We start from the raw sequence: 19218 nt of genomic DNA, 5'->3' as shown, positions 1-19218 counted from the left end.
TCTCAGGATAAATTTTTTTCACACTATCTTGGGTTTATGATTTTAGTAGCTTTACTATAAACTTTGTCAAATTTCCATACCGCAAAAAACTAACCTTACTAACTTTATTTAAGTTAAATTTAGTGAGCCTACCTTTAGAAAAATTAAATCATATTTAGCTTAGGCCAATTTTTTAATCAAAATGTATTGGTTTTGCCATATAGGTTTTAAAAATCTATGAAAAGGGTTTGATTTCCAGAAATGTAAACTAAGATTAACTATAGTTAGCCAAAAGAAATAGAGGGGAAAATACACAAAATCAATAGCCTTACTATAAGTTGGCCAGATAAAGTGATCCACAGAGAAACTAGTCTATACTCAGAAGAGTATTCATTATAGTTGTATCATTATACAACTATACACATACAACTATACAACTATACAACTATCTCAAGTCATTGATCACAAATACAAGGGGGGGTTCCCTGAGAAATGGAAATTATTCCAATGGTCTCTCCAAAGCAAAAACATTGGGGAAAACTGCTCTAGAAAGATTAACCAAATAGTTCTGGACTTAAGGACAGCAGACATATTCTCAGGCATAATATGTGTAGAACACTTTCCTGGGAAAACTAGCCCAAGAGAAGAAAAAAACACTTGAATCCTTGCATCATTATTTTACTGTAAGATCCTCCCATCTACCTGCCTGACTCTCACACAGACAGAACACCTAAAAAGTATTTTTGTCTTGTTTAAATATTAATACAAAACTAGCCAAGTTTTCAACAAGAAAGACGAATCTCAAGGCAAAAAGAGCTATGAAAACAATGCAGAGGGCCAAAGAAAACTTTAAGGGTTTTATACCTTTTAACAAATAGTTTAAGAAGACACTGGCAAGACAAGGAATAATGTTGAAGACAATGACAAGGAACAATCAGAGAGTAAGGCAAGTTCTCTTGAAAAATTACAATATGGATGATCAAAAGTTAAAAATCAATGGAAAGGATAGAAAAAAATATCTGCTACGAAAAAAAAACAAAAGATACAAAAATAAAAACTTGTACAGAAATAAGAAAAGTACAGGTTCAACCAAAGAGGTCCCATAGAGCAGGAGTTCCAAAAAAGATAACAGAAAGGAGAAATGCTAGAAGAAAAATTTCCAGACACAAAGCGTCACTAGACTGAAAAAATCCAGAACAGAAGAACAGCAGGAAAGAAGATGGCAGCAAGGTAGGTGAGAGCAGAGCCCAGTTCTCCAATGCCCAACTGGAACACCTAGCTGATCTTCCGAAGAAGAGCATGAACAGCCAACAAAATCTAAGCTTATATGAAGTATGGAGGCTAAAGATTGTAGAGGACATTGATAAATAGACGGTGAGGAGATTCTGTTAGGATGCTAAGGCCCCTGGGATCTGTGCAGGGACCTAGGCTGCTATGGCCTCAGCCCAGCACTTGCCACAGGATACTTGGAGGAGAGTCAGATCACCAGCTCCCTCCCTATCAGAGCAGGGAGGGCAGCCTGGCACCAGGAGGGAGCTGGATGCTTTAAGTCGCTTGGGGGAAATAGAGAAAAAGTGGAAGAGAACACCAGAGGCAGTATATACCCTATGGGACTGTGGTCACCAGCTAGGACATTACCAGAGAAATTGGAGAGCCAGGAGACACCTGGAGAAGGGAATTCTCCAGACACCTGGTCCACTAGCTGGTTGGACCCCGACCCAGCCTGGTTAGAAAGTTGGGCTGTGTGAAAAGCTGAGCGCTTGTTGAGAACTGCAGGCTTAAATATGAGGCTTTTACTAAAAAAAGAAGAAGAAAAGCCCACAGACGCTTTGTAAGGAACTCACACGCAGAAGCTGGCTTGAACCACTTACCCTGAGGCTCATTTGAGCCATGTGCCTGCGCTTAACTCTGGCTTAGTATGGAAGATAATTTGCAATGCTCCTCCAGAGGCTGAGTGGCACCATTTGCCCGGTGGTGGGCTCTGGCCATGGTGGACTGGCAAAGAGTAAAGAGGAGGCACACTGCACAAACCTCGCACAACTGGTAGATTAAAGGTGCAGGCCTGGTGCATTCACATCAACACTGGAGGCCCAACAGCTCACTGAGGACCTGAGCTGGAGGCTGGGCAAATGTGAATATTACCACTCAGACTTGGTCCTATCCTCGCAAAATCATAGGAAGGGAGAAAAGTAAAGCCGAGCCCCCCTTTTCCTGTGGCATCCAGACACAGAATTAAAAATAATGGTTATAAGGATGCTCAAGGACCTCATAGACAACTACAAGTAACTGAGTGAGAACTAAAACAGTATGAAACAGGAAATAAAAACTACAAACGAAAACCAGAAAGAAATGAACAACAAAATTTCAGAAATAAAAAACATTCGAAGGAATTACAAGCAGGCTGGATGAAGCAGAGGACCAAATTAGTGAGCTGGAAGACAAGGTGGAAGCAAACACGCAGGCAGAACAACTGCACGAAAAAAGACTCAAAAAATGAAAACAGCTGAAGAGAACTCCAAGATAACATGAAATGCAACATTCAAATCATAGGAATCCCAGGAGAAGAAAAGGAACAAGGGACAGAAATCCTGTTTCAAAAAATAATGACAGAAAACTTTCCGAACCTGGAGAAGGAAAAAAAAAAATGCAAGTTCAGGAAGCATAGAGTGTCCCAATCAACATGAACCCAAAGAGGCCAACTCAAAGACATATCATAATTAAAATGTCAATGTTAAAGACAAACAGAGAATCTTAAAAGAAGCAAGAAAGAAACAAGAAATAACATACAGTGGAGCTCCAATAAGGCTAACAGCTGATTTCTCAACATAAACACTCTAATCCAGGAGAGAATGGCAAGAGATATTCCAAGTAATGAAAAACAAAGGCCTGCAACCAAGATTACTCTACACAGCAAGGCTCTCAATTAAAATAGAAGGCAAAATAAGGATTTTCCCAGACAAAAGAGGGCTGAAAGAATACGCCTCCACCAAACCACCACTACAAGGTTTACTAAAGAGACAGGAAAGAGTGAAAGAGAGAGGAACACAGGTACAAAAGGGGGGAAATGAACAAACACCTATCAGTAATAACCTTAAATGCTAATGGAGTAAATGCTCCAATCAAAAGACACAGAGTAGAAGTATGGGTAAGAAAACATTACCCACACATATGCTGCCTACAAGAGACCCACCTCAGACCAAAAGACCTACACAGACTGAAAGTGAAGGGTGGAAAAAATATTCCACTCAAATGGACAGGAAAGAAAAGCCAGGGTAGCAATACTCATGTCAGACAAAATAGACTTCGAAAAGAAAGACCCATAAAAAGATACCCAGAAGGACACTTCATAACACTCAAGGGAAGAATCCATCAACAAGACATAAACATTATAAACATATATGCACCCAACATAGGAGCACCAAACTATATAAAGGAAATCTTGGAAGACCTCAAGAAAGACACAGACAACATTATTATAATAGGGTTTTTTAACACCCCACTGTCAAAAATGAACAGATATTCCAAACAAAATATCAACAAAGATATTGCAGCACTGAACAATGTTCTAGTTCAAATAGACTTAACTGATATATACAGAACTTCCCTCCCAAAGAAGCAAAATACACATTCTTTTCAAGTGCACATGGAACATTTTCAAAGATAGACCACATGACAGGACACAAAACAAGCTTCAATTCGAGAAAATTGAAATCATATCAAGACTTCCAGCCAAAATGGAGACATAGGAAGAAACACCATGCCTCCTCGCACAACCAAATTTAAGGACAACAAAGATTTAGAAACAGAAACACAACTAGAACGGACAGAAAACTGAACTGTGCAGAAGTCTGACAACGAACCATTCACCCAGACTGCTAAGAGGGGCAGAGTCAGTGGCCAGTGGAGAGGGGTCGTGGCAAAAAAAACCAGTGGTTGGCAAACCCAGGCAGGGGGAGGAAACAAGGCGACCTAGTGAGGTGCAAAAGGCAGTTAGCTGACCGCAGTCACACATTTGTGTGCAGATAAACCAGGCAAAAACAGACAGCAAGACAGACCGCACAACCCAGGGCCCCAGAGATGGGAAATAAAGCCTAAAAGCACCGATTGAAAAAAATTGCGGGGGTTAGGTGCCAGGAGAGACTCCCAGTCTCAAAGGAGAGTTCGTTGGAGAGACCCACAGGGTCCTAGAACATGCACAAGCCCACCTACCCAAGAACCAGTACCAGAAGGGCCCAATTTGCTTGTGGAAAGCAGCAAGGGGGACTGAAATCCCAGGGAGAGCAGATCAGGCGCCAATGTTCCTTCTCTGACCCCACCTGCACATATAACATCACAACCCAATGGCTGGGTTGCCCCGCCCTGGTGAACACCTGAGACTGCACCCCTCATATGTAACAAGCACAACGAGACTAAAAAATTATAGCTCAAATGAAAGAACAAATCAAAGGCCTGGAGCCAATAATTTTAAGCAACCAAGAGACAGTCAACCTATCAGATGCATAGTTCAAAACACTGGTGATAAGGATGCTCACAGAAATGGTTGACTTTGGTCACAAATTAGATGAAAAAATTAAGGTTACACTAAGGGAAATTAAAAAAAATGCAAACAAAACCAATAGTAATGGAAAGAAAACTGGGACTCAAATCAATGGAGTGGACCAGAATGAAGAAAAAGACAACCAAACAAAAAAGGAAGAAACAAGAATTCAAAAATATGAGGAGAGGCTTAGGAACCTCCAGGACATCTTCAAACATTCCAACATCCAAATTATAGGGGTACCAGAAGGGGAAGAGGAACAGCAACAAGTGGAAAACTTATTTGAACAAATAATAAAGGAGAACTTCCCCAATCTGGCAAAGAACATAGACTTCCAGGAAGTCCAAGAAGCTCAGAGAGTCCCAAAGAAGTTGGACCCAAGAAGGAACACACCAAGGCACATCATAATTACATTACCCAAGATTAAAATTAAGAGAATCCTAGAAGCAGCAAGAGATAAGGGGACAGTTACCTACAAAGGAGTTCCCATCAGACTGTCAGCTGATTTCTAAAAGAGACCTTTCAGGCAAGAGGGGCTGGAAGGAAGTATTCCAAGTTATGAAAGGCAAGGACCTACATTCAAGCTTTACTCTATTCAGCAAAGCTCTCATTTAGAATGGAAGGGCAGATAAAGTGCTTCTCAGATAAGGTCAAGTTCAAGGAGTTCATCATCACCAAGCCCTTATTACATGAAATGTTAAAGAGACTTATCTAAGAAGACAAAAAATATGAACAATATGAACAGTAAAAAGACAGCAAACTCATAGGTATTAACAACTACGCCAAAAACAAAAGCAAACTAAGTGGACAGCTAAAACAGGAATGAAACCACGGAAATGGAGATCACATGGAAGGTTAGCAACAGGGGAGTGGGAGAAGGAGAAGGGGGGAGAAGGTACAGAAAATAAGTAGCATAAATGGTGGGGAGAAAATAGACAGGAAGAGGGCAAGAGTATGGGAAATGTAGAAGCTAAAGAACTTATGACACATGGACATGAACTAAAGGAGGGGGAATGTGGATGGGAGGGGGAGTGCAGGGTGGAGGGGAATGAAGGGGGGAAATGGGACAACTATAATAGCATAATCACAGTTGCCATTTTTTTAAATGCATTTTTTAAAAATCATGTCAAGCATTTTCTCCCACCACAGGGGACTGACCCTAGAAACCACCCTCAAGGAAAAAACTCAAAAACATTCAAATTCATGGAGACTGAATAGCATGCTAGTCTCCATGCAAGGATGGTACAATATTTGGAAATCAGTAAATATAATACATCACATAAACAAAAGCAAAGAAAAAAAAATCACATGTTCATATCAACAGATGTGGAAAAAGCATTTGATAAGGTACATGCTATGATAAAAGCATATAATAAAACACTCAGCAAAGTGGGAATGGAAAGAGCATTCCTAATAAAGGTCATATACGAGAGACTTACAGACAACATCATATTCAATGGGTAAAAACTAAAAGCCTTCTCACTAAGATCAGGAACAAGACAAGGTTGTCCCCTTTCCCCACTTCTATTCAACATAGTATTGGAAGTCCTAACCACAGCAATCAGACAAGAGAAAGAAATAAAAGGCAACCAAATTGGAAAGAAGGAAATAAAACTGTCATTGTTTGCAGATGACATGATAGTGTATATAGAAAACACTATAGACTCCACCAAAAAACTGCTTGACCTAATAAATGAATTTGGCAAAACAGCAGGATACAAAATCAATAATCAGAAATCAAAGGCATTTTTGTATGTAAACAATGAAATATCAGAAACAGAAATCAGGAAAAAAAATCCCATTTGATATAGCAACAAGAAAAATAAAATACTTTGGAATAAACCTAACCAAGGAGGTAAAAGACCAGTGCTCAGAAAACTACACAACACTGAAGAAAGAAATTAAGGAAGGCACAAACACAACCATATACTATGTTCATGGATTGGAAGAATTAACATCATCAAAATGGCCATATTACCCTAAGCAATCTACAGAGTCACTGCAATAACTATTAAAGTTTCAATGGCATAATTCATAGATAAGAAGAACACTTCAAAAATTTACATGGAACTATAAATGACCCCTAATAGATGCAACAATTTTGAGAAAGAAGAGCAAAGTAGGAGGAATCACGATATTGGATATCAAAATATATTACAAGGTCACTGTAATCAAAACAGCCTGGTACTAGCATAAGAACAGACACATGAACCAATGGAACAGAACAGACAGCCCCAAAATAAAGCCAACTCTCTACGGTCAATTAATATTTAACAAAAAGGGCAGCAGTATAAAACGGAGTAAAAACAGTCTCTTCAAGGTGTTGGGAGATCTGGACAGCTACATGCAAAAAAATGAAACTTGATTACCAACTTATATCACACACAGAAATAAATCAAGGTAGATAAAAGACTTAAATATAAGTCATGATGCCATTAAAATCCTAAAGGAGAATATAGTCAAGAAAATCTCAGATACTCCACGGAGCAATATTTTCAGTGATATGTCCTCTAGAGCAAGGGACATAAAGGAAAGAATAAACAAATGGGATCTCATCAAAATAAAAAGCTTCTGCACAGCTAAAGAAAACATTAGCAAAATGAAAAGAGTACCAACTATATGAGAAAACATACTTGCCAATGAAACCTCAGATAAGAGTTTGATCTTCAAAATACATAAAGAACTCACAAGAGTCCACTCTAGGAAGATAATCAACCAAATTAAAAAATGGACAAAGGACTTGAACAGACACTTCTCCAAGGAGGACATACAAAGGGTCCAGAGACATATGAAAAGATTCTCAGCATCACTAAGACATCAGAGAGATGCAAATTAAAACCACAATGAGATACAACTTCAAACGGGTCAGAATGGCCATCATAAATAAAGCACCAAACAACAAGTATTCGAGAGGTTGTAGAGAATGGGAACCCTAGTACACTGTTGGTGGGAATGCAGACTGGTGCAACCACTATGGAAAACAGTATGGAATTTCCTCAAAAAACTAAACATGAAACTGCCTTTTGGCCCGGCAATGCCACTGCTGGGATTATATCCTAAGAACCCTGAAACACCAATCAAAAGAACCTATGCACCCATTGTTCACAGCAGCACAATTTATAATAGCCAAGTGCTGGAAGCAACCTAAGTGCCCATCAAGTAAATGAATGGATAAAAAAAACATGGTACATTTACACAGTGGAATACTACTACACAACAGAAAGAAAGAAGGAGCTCCTACCCCTTGTGACAGCATGGATGGAACTGGAGAGCATTATGCTAAGTGAAATAAGCCAGGCAGTGAGGGACAAATACCATATGATCTCACCTTTAACTTGAATCTAACCAACAAAACAAACAAACAAGCCAAATATAACCAGAGACGTTGAAATAAAGAACAAACTGACAGCAACCAGAGGGGAGGTGGGAAGGGACAATTCAGGGAAAAGGGTGAAGGGTTTTCAGGAACAACTATTAAGGACACATGGACAAAATCAAGGAGGGTGGAGACAGGGGAGGGATGTGGGGATGGCTGGAGTGGAGGAGAGTGGTAGGGGGAAAGCAGACAACAATTAAAAATTATATTTAAATTATCTATTAAAATTATATTTAAACAACAATTTTTAAAAAATGAAACACAGGAAAAAAATCCAGAATAAGTAGCTCAGTAAATGGGGAGAAAAAAAACCAAACATGAACAAAAAAGAGAGAAAGAAGGGAAAAAACAGCCCTATACCAAGGTTATCATCATTTCAGAATGTTAGTAAAACTTCCATAAAGAAAACAACACACACATACTGTTATATATAAAGAATAAGATCAATCTGGTATCAGACTGAAATTTCAACAGCAATTCTAGAAGCTAAAAGATTAAGCCCTTCCCATCTGCAATAAAACAATTAGTTTTAACCTAAAATTCTGTATCTAGTTTAACCATCAAGTACAAAGACGTATCTGCAAACATTCTAGGTCTTTAAATAAATAAATATATACACACACTCACATACTCGTATATCTCCCATGTATATATTATATATGCACATTATGTGTATAACATACATATATACACACACACACACATATATATATATATCTCCCCCCATGAGGGTACTATCTCTCAAAAAATTATTGGTGGTTATATTCCAGCAAAACAAGATCCAGAGATAAGGGCATCCAAAACAGGAGAGAAGTGAAGGAATTTCTAGTCAAGTTTCAAAATGATAGCTATGCAACAGACCTAGAGACTAATGAGTCAGTTTGGAATACGAGGATAGAAGACTCCTAAAAGGATATCTCCAAGAAAAATAAATAAAACTAAAAAGAAACCTGATGTGCTTTAAAAATATTTAAAAGAAAATTTCTGTTACCAAAAGTTTGGGGATGGATTTGTGATAGGCACGTAGGAAATAAAGCAAACAAAAAACAAGGCAGTTTTAACTTCAAGGAGCACAAAAAGTTACAAAGAAAGGAAATGTAATTTAGCACACCACAAGGTTCTGCTTTAAACAGACTTTACCCAGTCATAATAGTTTATACATTAATAAAGATTTAACAAAGAGTGCTCTAACTATAATGGGAGGATTGTGGAGAACTGAGATAAGGGAGCTAAGTCTACATTTTCCACAGCAAGAAATCACTATAAAATACAAAAAAAAATTTTAAATCCTGAAGGAGCAGTGTCAGCATGTTATTTAGATATACGGCACGTAGGTCAATACCAGAGGAAACCCCTGAGAGATGAAACTGGTTATCTCTAGAGGCCAAAAATTAGGAATGGAGAGAGATGTGGCAGGTGTGGTCCCTGAGAAAGAAGATACCCACAGAAGAAGGGCTCTGGTGATTTAATTAGGCTCAAATTAAAAAATAATAATAAAATAAAATAGAGCCTAGCAGCTATTTCTACACAGTGGTCTCTCAAGTAAACTGCACTTCAATGAGAAGCTTGCACTGACCTCTGCACTTAACAACCTGCCTGCACTGTTTCTACCATCTGAGGCAGCCCTTTTAGAGAAGTTCCTGGAATCCTATTTCAACCAGAGACTAAGGCTTTCCCCATCTAACTAGAATGCCCAGCATATCCTAATCAGCTTCTTCACTGACCAATCAGAGTGACTCTATTCTGACCAATTAGTACAGTGTCTCTTGGACTAATCAAACTGCAAGAATTTGGAGCCTGATTTGCATAAGAAAAAGCCAATCAGGCACTAAGGGTAGGGACTTCTGTCTCCACAAACCAGATGCCTAGTAGCTCCCAGACCATACTTTCCTTTTCCACTAAGACTGAAGATTGCATTTCCCTGGCTGAACTGAGACACTTAAGACTTCCTCCAGCTCTAGCAGAGTGAGCAGACCAGTACAATGCAAAGACCAGCAAGGAGCAGAGCTGCCAGGCCAGAAAGACAGGGAGGGGGCCTAGCCCCAGGGTACGCCTAACAGCTGTGCAGTATCACAGCATCAGAACTGAACTGTTTTGCAGAGTCGTTCCCTTCTTCACCACACCCCAAATGGGGATTCCTATTGGTACTAATCAGTGCCATTGGGGGTACATTTGACTTGATTATAAGTTTAGTGCTATCTGACATCTTAAATTATGTACACATACTTGGATAAAAAATAAAATTTAAATTAAAAAATAAGCTCTGTGGCTCAGAGGACTGAGTGCCAGCCTGTGAACCAAAGGGTCGCTGGTTCCATTCCCAGTCTAGGCACATACCTGGGGTGCAGGCCAGGTCCCCAGTTGGGGGCACACAAGAGGCAACCACACATTGATGTTTCTCTCCCTCCTTCCTTTCCCCCCTGTCTAAATATAAATAAAATAAAATCTTTAAAAAAATAAAAATAAGACAAATATGCTCCTTTTTCTTCAAACAGTTTGGAGATAGAAGCGGTTGACTTTTTCAACTTCCTTCCCTCTATTGCTGAGTTAAGCCACCCTTTATCATCTTAACCCACCTTTACCTCCTTCCCATCCTCAGAAAAAGAAGTGAATTTAGTAGTTTGAGATTTCCAGACTCTACCATGCACTGGATCCCACTGCCTCTCACATTTTTGATGAACTTGTTCCATCTCCTATTTCTATCCTCTCTTGAACTTGCCATCTTTCATTCTGTAAATCCCAAAACCTGTAACACATGCTTAAGTTTTCCCCATCCTATAAATTTTTTAAAAAGCCTTAGCTTAGCAATTCCTCCTATTTTGTCATTTTTCTTCCTTTCAGTTAAGTAAGAGTAATTTAGAATCACTACCCCTGCTTCCTCACTCATCATTTCAATCTGATTTGTGCAACCAACAAGCTACTCAAACTATTCTGTCTCAGAAATCATCAACTGGTCAAAATGCCAAATTCACAAGGCTATTCTCCAGGCTCAACCTACTTGTTCTCTCCACAGAATTTGAAGATCTTTACCCTCTCCTCCTTGAAATCCGATCTCTTTTGGCTTTTGGAACACTTTTCAACCATTTAGCCTCCTACCACATCCTCAGGCTTCTTCACTAGCTTTTCTTTCTACCCTTCAAGTGCTTATTTTCTGCCAGAGTTCTATCCTCAGCCCCCATTATCTTAACCATTCTAGTAATTAGTCATTTCAAGTACTGCCCACATGCAAATACCTAGCATTCAGTACATGTTAAATGAATATTTACTAAAATAAATGTCCCACTTTTTTGTGCCCAGTTCAAACTGCACCCAAGTTCTAAAACTGCACTTGCCATAATCTAAAAAATTACTTGGATCCTGACAGCACAAACTAAATTTGTCTAGAACTGAGGTCATTTTCTCATCCTAAACTTGGACCCCCTACTATGTTGCTTACGCACCACTATCCAAACTATTATCCTCAACTCTCCCTTTCTCAATATCAGTATCCAGCAGGTTACCATATAAAAGTCTCCTCAATCCCTTTATGCTTGTCATTCCCACTGCCACTGCATCTAAATTCAGGTGTTCAATGCCTGTGTAAATTACTCTTCTACAGTCTCTCCTATTTCAAATCCATACTCTATGCATCCTAAATATTTATAAATTCTATGCATTCTTAAGAATATAAATACTACTAATAACAAATTAACCTTTAATACCTGAACAATTAGATAATGAGGATAATGAACCCTCAGACAAAGTACAAGGTGGGTACATGTACACAATGTTATTGACTGTATTCCCTATGCTGGGAATGATTCCCTATGCTACAAGTACCCACCAAGTACAAGGTGGGTACTTGTAGCAATAGGACATGATTTTCAAACTACTTTGCTGTATATCAGAAACTAATACAGAATAATACTGCATGTAATTAAAAATATATATGTCAGGGGTGGGTGCTTGGACTACCTTCTAGCAGCAATTTTCAACCCTTTTCATTTTATGGTACACATAAACTAATTATTAAAATTCTACAGCACACCAAAAATAAACTTTACAAATGTGACAAAAAATACGTATAATTTTGATTCACTCACACCAACAGCGCTTGTTGTGTTGGCTGTTGTCAATTTTTTATTTGAAAATCTAAGTAAAAGAGGTCAGTGTCCCTAATTAAACAGGTGCTCAATGATTTACAAGTTCTTACTGCACACTGCTTGAAAATTGCTGCCTTATACTCAATAAAAAAGGGAGTTCTGGATGAGCCAATGATTAGCTCTAACCCTGGAGGAATAAAGCAACCAGGTAGGAATCAGGCAGAATAGGAATAACCTTCTAGTTCCTCAGACCTTCAGTTTAGGGACTTTCAGATCCTGAATCCCTAACAAAGGCTATGGCATCCAGTTCATCTGACAGACATCCAGAAAGTGGCAGCCTGGTCTAGATGGCCTCTGGAATTTGAGTCACATGAGGTTAACAAAACTATAAAAGGGAGACACTCCCCCTCTACCAGTAAAGATTTCTACCTTTCACTGAGGCTATAAACTGGGGGTAATCTCCCTTAAATCTAAAAGACTCTCCTTTTGCCCTGGCCAGGTAGCTCAGTTGGTTACAGTGACATCCTGATGCACCATAGTTATGATTTTGATCTCCATTCAAGGGCACATGCAAGAGGCAACCTATGAATGTATAAATGAGTGGAACAAGTAGATGTTTCTCTCTAAAACAAATCAATAAATAAAAATTTTAAATATTCTCCTTTTCCCTCTTCTCTTTCCAGTTTTAGTCTGAGGGGGGAAAAAAGCAAATGGTCTAGTTTGTGTTACGAAGACCTGAAATCTGAAAATTGTCCCACTCCGCACGAAAGTTTACTAGAGTGAAACAAAAATATATTCCTGGAAAGAAGGTTATCAGACATACATTTCAGTTGTAACTTAGTATCAGGCGGTATCTATCTTCACACCTGAGAATGCTGCATTAGGGGAAATAGAGATTTTATTTTCCTGGTTGTTTTTTTGTTTGTTTGTTTCTTTTTTGAGGGGGTGTAATGAGAAAGGTTAATTTTACAGTATGAATGCTCTAGGGAATCTGAGGGAAGCGAGCTTTAGGAAACATGAAGAATAGGCACATCAGGAGCCTGATATACAGGAAATTGAGCCCTTCTAGAGATCAGAAGAGCAACTTTCTCCACACATTGCCAATATTTAATTTAACTCAGCTCTCCTCAGACTACTGCTCTGCTTTAAAGGTCAAATAGTTAAGAGGGTTGCAGAGTCTATTACCAGAATTCAGTCTCCTACCTCCATTTCTACTGCCCACTTAAGCAGCTCTCCTTCCCTTTTACCTACCACACTATGCAGCTCCAGAAGGTTGAAAGTAAACTGAAGCAATCAATTATGTTCACCAGATAGTTCTAAGAGGTACTTCAAAAACTAAGCACATGATGCAATTTTATGCATCATAAAGCTTCCTCAATATAATGTAAAAGATATGGTTTTAGAGTACCACCCATCAGAGTTCAAATATCAACTCTAACACTTGTTACTTAACCTCTCTAAAATCTACTATAAAAAGTAAAATGAGAACTTGTAGGTAAATCGCCCACTGTATAGTAGGAGCTCAGTAAGGTGATAGCTATTTGAAGGGGATAAAGTCCTAGTACTTTAAACAAATCAGTTTTAAAAAACCATTTTGCATTTTCCAAAAGTTTAAGACAGCACTCTCACTCTAATTAGAAAACATCACTGATCATTTTTCAGGGCAATTCTGTCCCCCAAAAAAGTATCCATTGTCTAAATCTCCAATAAAATAAATAGTAAGAAAGATTCATCTTACTCCCTGCATTTCTGAACCAACGTTTGAAATCACTTCAACTGTTTTATTTAGTTTGGAAGTACTGTACTAAGTTTCCTGAAATTGCCAGCCATTCTGCCTGAAAGATTTTAACACAAACTCCCTAGATAAGGAAAAAACATATATGCTAAACACATATGCTAAAAACCACCCATACATTTCTTCACTACACTCTAACAGGAAGGCAATCAGATGATAAAATGTATCCCTTTCTATTTCCATAATTTGAATTTCTCTACTGAGTAACTCTTTATGAATGACTCCAGTGGAACCCAACAAACTCCATGGAGGACCTCTCCCTAGAAAAAAATCTCAGGGTATAGAAAAAACAATTTTTAGATCCCTAAAGTAATAACAAACTTTGGATTTTGTGGGTTTTTTAAAACAAATAAATGGTTTTACATCCTAAATATAAAATTAGAAATATGCCCAGACCCTCAGACAAAGCCCATAAAACTTCCAAAGGATACCTTAATTTACTTCACTTCTTGCTACCCACTTACAAAGTCTTCGGAAACGCTAACAAGGCTCCCAGCCTCATGTCTCTTCAGAGATCCAAATCTGCTATGCTGACGTATTCAGCCCCCAAATCTGGAACTGTTTTGTGAAAAATTCTTAGCAGCAGACACGTGCTATATTAACATTAACCATGTCACTGAAACGAAGTGACAAACCACTCCGAACCTCACCACCAAAGGGATTCAGCGGGCAGCCAGAATCCCAGGTTTATTACGAACACAAATTAGACAAGCAAAGCTTAGCCGCTGAACCTCCACCGGCCAGGACGTGTGTGGAGCGGCAGAGGGATGAATGAGGCGGGCGCGGGACCGGCCCAGGGAAGGCGGGGCCGCACCACTCGGGGCCCGCCCCCCATCACCCCGGCTCCGCGGCAGCGCCCCAGTCCCCGTGCGGCAGCAATACGCACCCAGAACCCCTTCCCGGCGTCACCTTCCCCTTGCTGCACGGCCCCCAGAACGTACCTGCTTTGCAAACGGGGGCGCTCGGGCTTCTTTTCTCAGGGGAGCATCGGCCCTGCTCCGGGGATCTCCTCCGGTGCCGGACGCGAGCTGGGGGTGGGGCTGCGCTCACCTCGCTAGTCCACAGGTGGGTGGGCGACGAGGAAGGCGACGACACAGTGCCCAGCAGGGGTGGCGGGGGCTGCGGCCTAGGGGGGCTCCCGCGAGCCCCGGGCGCCGCGCCGCGCGTGGGGCTGGTGCCTCGCGTGGAAGTCGCTGACGCGCCCGTCTGCGTGGCGACCGTGGGGCTGGTGCGCGCGGCCGAACACCCGCTGCCGCGAGTGGGGCTTGTGCTGCGCGAGGCCGTGCGCGGGCCCCCGCCTCCAGAGGGGCCTGAGGCGCCACCACAGCAGCCGCCGTTGTTGTTGCCGCCGCCGCTCCGCGTGGGGCTGCCATGTTGTTGCTGCTGCTTCAGCTGGAACGGAACCGTCGCCCTCATGGGCTGCAGGCGGCTCCCGGCTCCCCCGGCCGTGGCGACCGCACCACCACCGAGGGAGCCGGCCTGTGTGGGGGACCCATTGCGCCTCACTCGCTGGGACATGGTCCACCTTCCCCGGTGAATGGGTGTACGAGACGGGGGGCGGGGGGAGGGGTTGTCGGGTTAAAGGGGAAAGATTCTCGAGGCCAAAGGGAAGGTCCCCGGGACGGGGTGACGAAGCCGGAATCCGAGGTGCGAGGGCCGCCTGGACCGCGGCTGGCAGCAACGAGATGGTGCAGCCGCCGCCGCCGCCGCTTCTCCTCATCAACAATAGTGTCTCCTCCGCTGCCCCCGCCCCCTGCGAACGCCCATTGGTGTAGCGTCAGCCACGCTCAAACCGCTCCACCGCGCCCATTGGCTGCAAGCAGCTCCGCCCCGGATCCCCGGGGCCTTAGAGAGCTTGGGTTTGAGCGGACACCTTCTGCTCTTTAAAGAGGAGACCCGCCCCCCGAGGGGGGGGCGGGGGGGAGCGGAGGAAACAGGCCTTGTGTACGTGTAGAGACGTGTGTGTGTGTGTAGAGACGTGTGTGTATGTGTGTACACACACGGGAGTACGTGTACGCCTGGCCAAGTGCTGCTTTCCCTTCCACTAAAGGGAGCCCTGGGCACTCATATTCTGGAATATTGCCAAAGAGAATGTCCCAAACCAGAGCCGTCCCCAGAGGTGTCTGAAGTCTTTTTCTTATAACTCATTTCGTTTTCTCTCAGTATTTACTGACAGAGGCCTGTACATGGCTTTTTTCTTGATCTTTTTGTCCTGTCCTAATTCCATCAACGTTTGGGCAGAGCTCAAAGGAGAAAAAATTTAATTAATCTCGCTGGCATCTTATACCTCATCTCTCTCTTTTTTTTTTTTTTAAAGCTCTACAAAGAGCCAAGTCTCGGGGAGATTAAAATTGCTTGTTAGAATGCAGTTTTCGATTGTAAGTTATCAAATGTAAATTACTGCCCTCCTGCATGTCAAGTAATCAACAATTCATTTTAATCAGCTACTTCACAGTCCCCTTATCCCTTAGTAAGATGGGATCATCTTAGTAAGATGTTTGCTACTTTACAAGTTTGTGAAGACCCCTGGTTTACAAAGGGGTCTTGACCTTCACAATCATTATTTGAGACCGAACTAGATCAGTCATTCATATATTTATCGAGCAGAGGAAACAGGTCTCTGTATTATGGGCAAAAACTCAGGAAGACAGGCAGCAACATTAGTTCTAAAATAACCTTAGGGGCTTCTCATCAAGGAAAACAATAGTGGACCCTTACTCCACATACTCACCTCTCAGGTTATAAATTGCTTGTCCATGACCTCTTTTCCCTTTACTACTTTATTAAATGTACATTCTAGACAGATTTCATGTTGTAAAAATGTGGGAGTGGAAGGTACAGGGTATTTTGCTGTAGACCTGAAATTCTACTGGGTCCCTGTGGGTTGTGGTGGAAAGCCTGTGAAGACTAAAGAAGAGATTCAGATCCCAGACCCACCACTTATTCTGTGACCTTTTACAGGTCACTAGCCAGTTTAGGCAGTTAAACAATGCCATCTCTTTCATCCAATTGTGATTATTAACTGAGGGTTCAAGTGAGAATGTGGTATGTAGAAGGTACTCAAAAGTGCCAGAGTTTCCATGTGCTTCAGGAGTCCATTGCCTATTCCTTCTCTCTCCCCCCATGACAGAGACCCCAAGCCCATGAAAATGCTTTGTTGGCTTATACTCTGGATAGACCTGACATCACTACCCATTTCTACAACCCGGAGTGAAGACAAAAATAGCCCCTCATCAGACAGACACACAGGAAACTGCCAATGAGATCCATGCAGAGAGCTAAGGCTGCACTTAAAACAAGAGAGAAGATAAGCCTTTACATAAGGATTTCATGGAAGGTGTATCTGGCACTTTGTCTTGCACAAAGTAGGAGCTCAATATGTATTTATTGAATTAAACTACAGGAATTCACCAACCCTAGTGTCTTAGGCTTCCTGATCAATCAGTTTTGGTGTTACCAAACTAGAGACCTATTTGTTGATAGCAAGAAACTTTTAGCTGTTCTGAACTAAAGTACTAATTTCAGCACAGAAGTTTATTAGATCAAAGAGTTAAAATCTCCTTGGCTCAATCATGAGTTCACATTTTGCTTCTAGTCATGTTTCCTAAAGAAACCCAAAATTCCATAGTTGCAGAAAATGCCTCTTTTTCATCTCGACCATTTACCTCAATCAGTTTCAGGCTTAAGTTTAAACAAACAAGAACGCATCACCTGAAGCAGGTACTAACCATTTCCACCCTCTTCGTACTAAAGAATATTTGTGACGACTTATAAATCATCAAAGAATGCTAAAAAATACTCACTCTAGAATGCTTTGGTCTGATTTTAAGATTTAATGGCAATACATAAAAGCATCGTTTACTTCTTGTCATTGAAGATTCAGAACAATGAATGCATCAAGGTGATGTACTGGTCTTCAGTTTGCTAGTATATCTATGAAGAGAGTCCTTGTATATCAAACATCAGCAATATAAATATGTCTCACTCTGGTTTAACCCTTTAACCCTGTCCTTCTTAGGATATAATTCAAATTTTTCAAGGTTGAAATGTGATTGTATGAAGATGAGGAAGCAACTTATTGGAATAGGTTTACCCATATTTAAACTCCAGAAGACAAAATTAATAGGCTCATTTGCTTCTTTGCTTTTTTATCTCTTTAAAATGATCCTGTCATGGTAAAGAAGGGTGAGTTTTAAGAAAAAGTTTGTAGCTTTTCCTTCCCATAGTTTGATCAGAATCAGCCATATTCTTTTATAAATCTCTAAAATATCATTGAATGGAACACTACACAACCATACAGTGATAATTATGAAATCAGTTTCCTTCCACTTTAAAATAGAAAAAATAAAAATTATGCGTTCGTTGTAGCTGCAATGATACAAAACTGTTCATGCATTATAAACAAATACTACAGAATAAAATACTGATATGAAAATAAAATAGTCATTTTAAATGTGGGATTTGGGGAGGTGTTCTTTCCCCCAAGAAATATTGATACATGATTTCCTAATAAAAGAGAATTATCAGAATTTAACTTGCAAAGCGATAACCTGCACTTAAAATCTGATTGTTCCTTCACTGAGACTTTTGTCTAGACCAATTAATTCATCAAGGCTTTCCATCCATAGCACTACACGTTCTGGAGTTATTCTTACCTCTCTGACTACTCCTTGGTCACTTTTGCTGCTCCTTCTCAACCTGACCCTTAAATGGCGAGGGTGCCTCAGGACTCTATCCCAGGCCTTTCACTCTACTCATTCCCTAGACAAATAGCTTCATTTGTATGTGAAATTCTACTTACCATCACAACGCCATCTATTCAACTGCCTCCTTGGCAGCTCTCCTTGTATAGCTCACATGTGCCTCGAAACACTTTCCACACCTAAATTTGTCATCTTCCCACCACTCACCCAATCAGCAACTTGTTCCTCTCCCAGTTTTATCTTAATAAATGGTGCCACTGTCTATTCTGTGGTCTAAGTTAAAACCCTGGAAGTCATCTTGGCTCTACCACTCCCTGTGGCAGGTTCAGTGACTCACCTATCTTAACTACTCTAGCTTCTAAATCTCTTGTGAATCTACAATAGCACTATCAAATCACCATCTCTTCCAGCCATGCCTCTGTCTTCTTTGGCCCATGCCCTTACACTTACCTAGCCAGTCTCCCTAGATCCTTTATGTACCAGTTTACATCTCCAAGCACCCCACTTTCCTAGGTTCCTCACTTCTCACCTGTAAACCAGTTCCCTCACCTCTACTGTGATCTTTTATTATAAAAACACAAACTTAACTTACTCGTAAGGCCTGAAGCTTTCCATTTCTCTTAGGAAGAGGCTCCCAACCCTGAGGCTTACCACACATTCCATAGGCCCACCTGTTCTTTCTAGGCTCCACCATACTGTTCTTTAATTTCCCTCAAATACTCCATACTCCTTTCCTGAGGTTTTCC

General features: G+C 40.8%; 1 protein-coding gene across 3 annotated transcripts in view; it reads right to left on the bottom strand.

Annotated features, from left to right (window-relative positions):
* Positions 1–15489, bottom strand: part of FAM117B (family with sequence similarity 117 member B) — a 110010-nt gene extending 94521 nt beyond the window's left edge. For all 3 annotated transcript variants that reach the window (XM_037153452.2, XM_037153453.2, XM_037153454.2), the window contains exon 1: positions 14711–15489. In XM_037153452.2, the coding sequence (XP_037009347.2) occupies positions 14711–15287 (577 nt within the window). In that variant the 5' untranslated portion in view covers positions 15288–15489. The remainder of the gene's footprint in view (positions 1–14710) is intronic.
* Positions 15490–19218: the final 3729 nt, after the last annotated feature.

This window comes from Artibeus jamaicensis, unplaced genomic scaffold (assembly GCF_021234435.1).
Source record: "Artibeus jamaicensis isolate MK-2021 breed Jamaican fruit bat unplaced genomic scaffold, CSHL_Jam_final contig_391, whole genome shotgun sequence".
Classification (NCBI taxonomy): Eukaryota; Metazoa; Chordata; class Mammalia; order Chiroptera; family Phyllostomidae; genus Artibeus; species Artibeus jamaicensis.
Note: the sequence above shows the minus strand (reverse complement) of the source record. Positions and strands in the feature narration are given on the sequence as shown.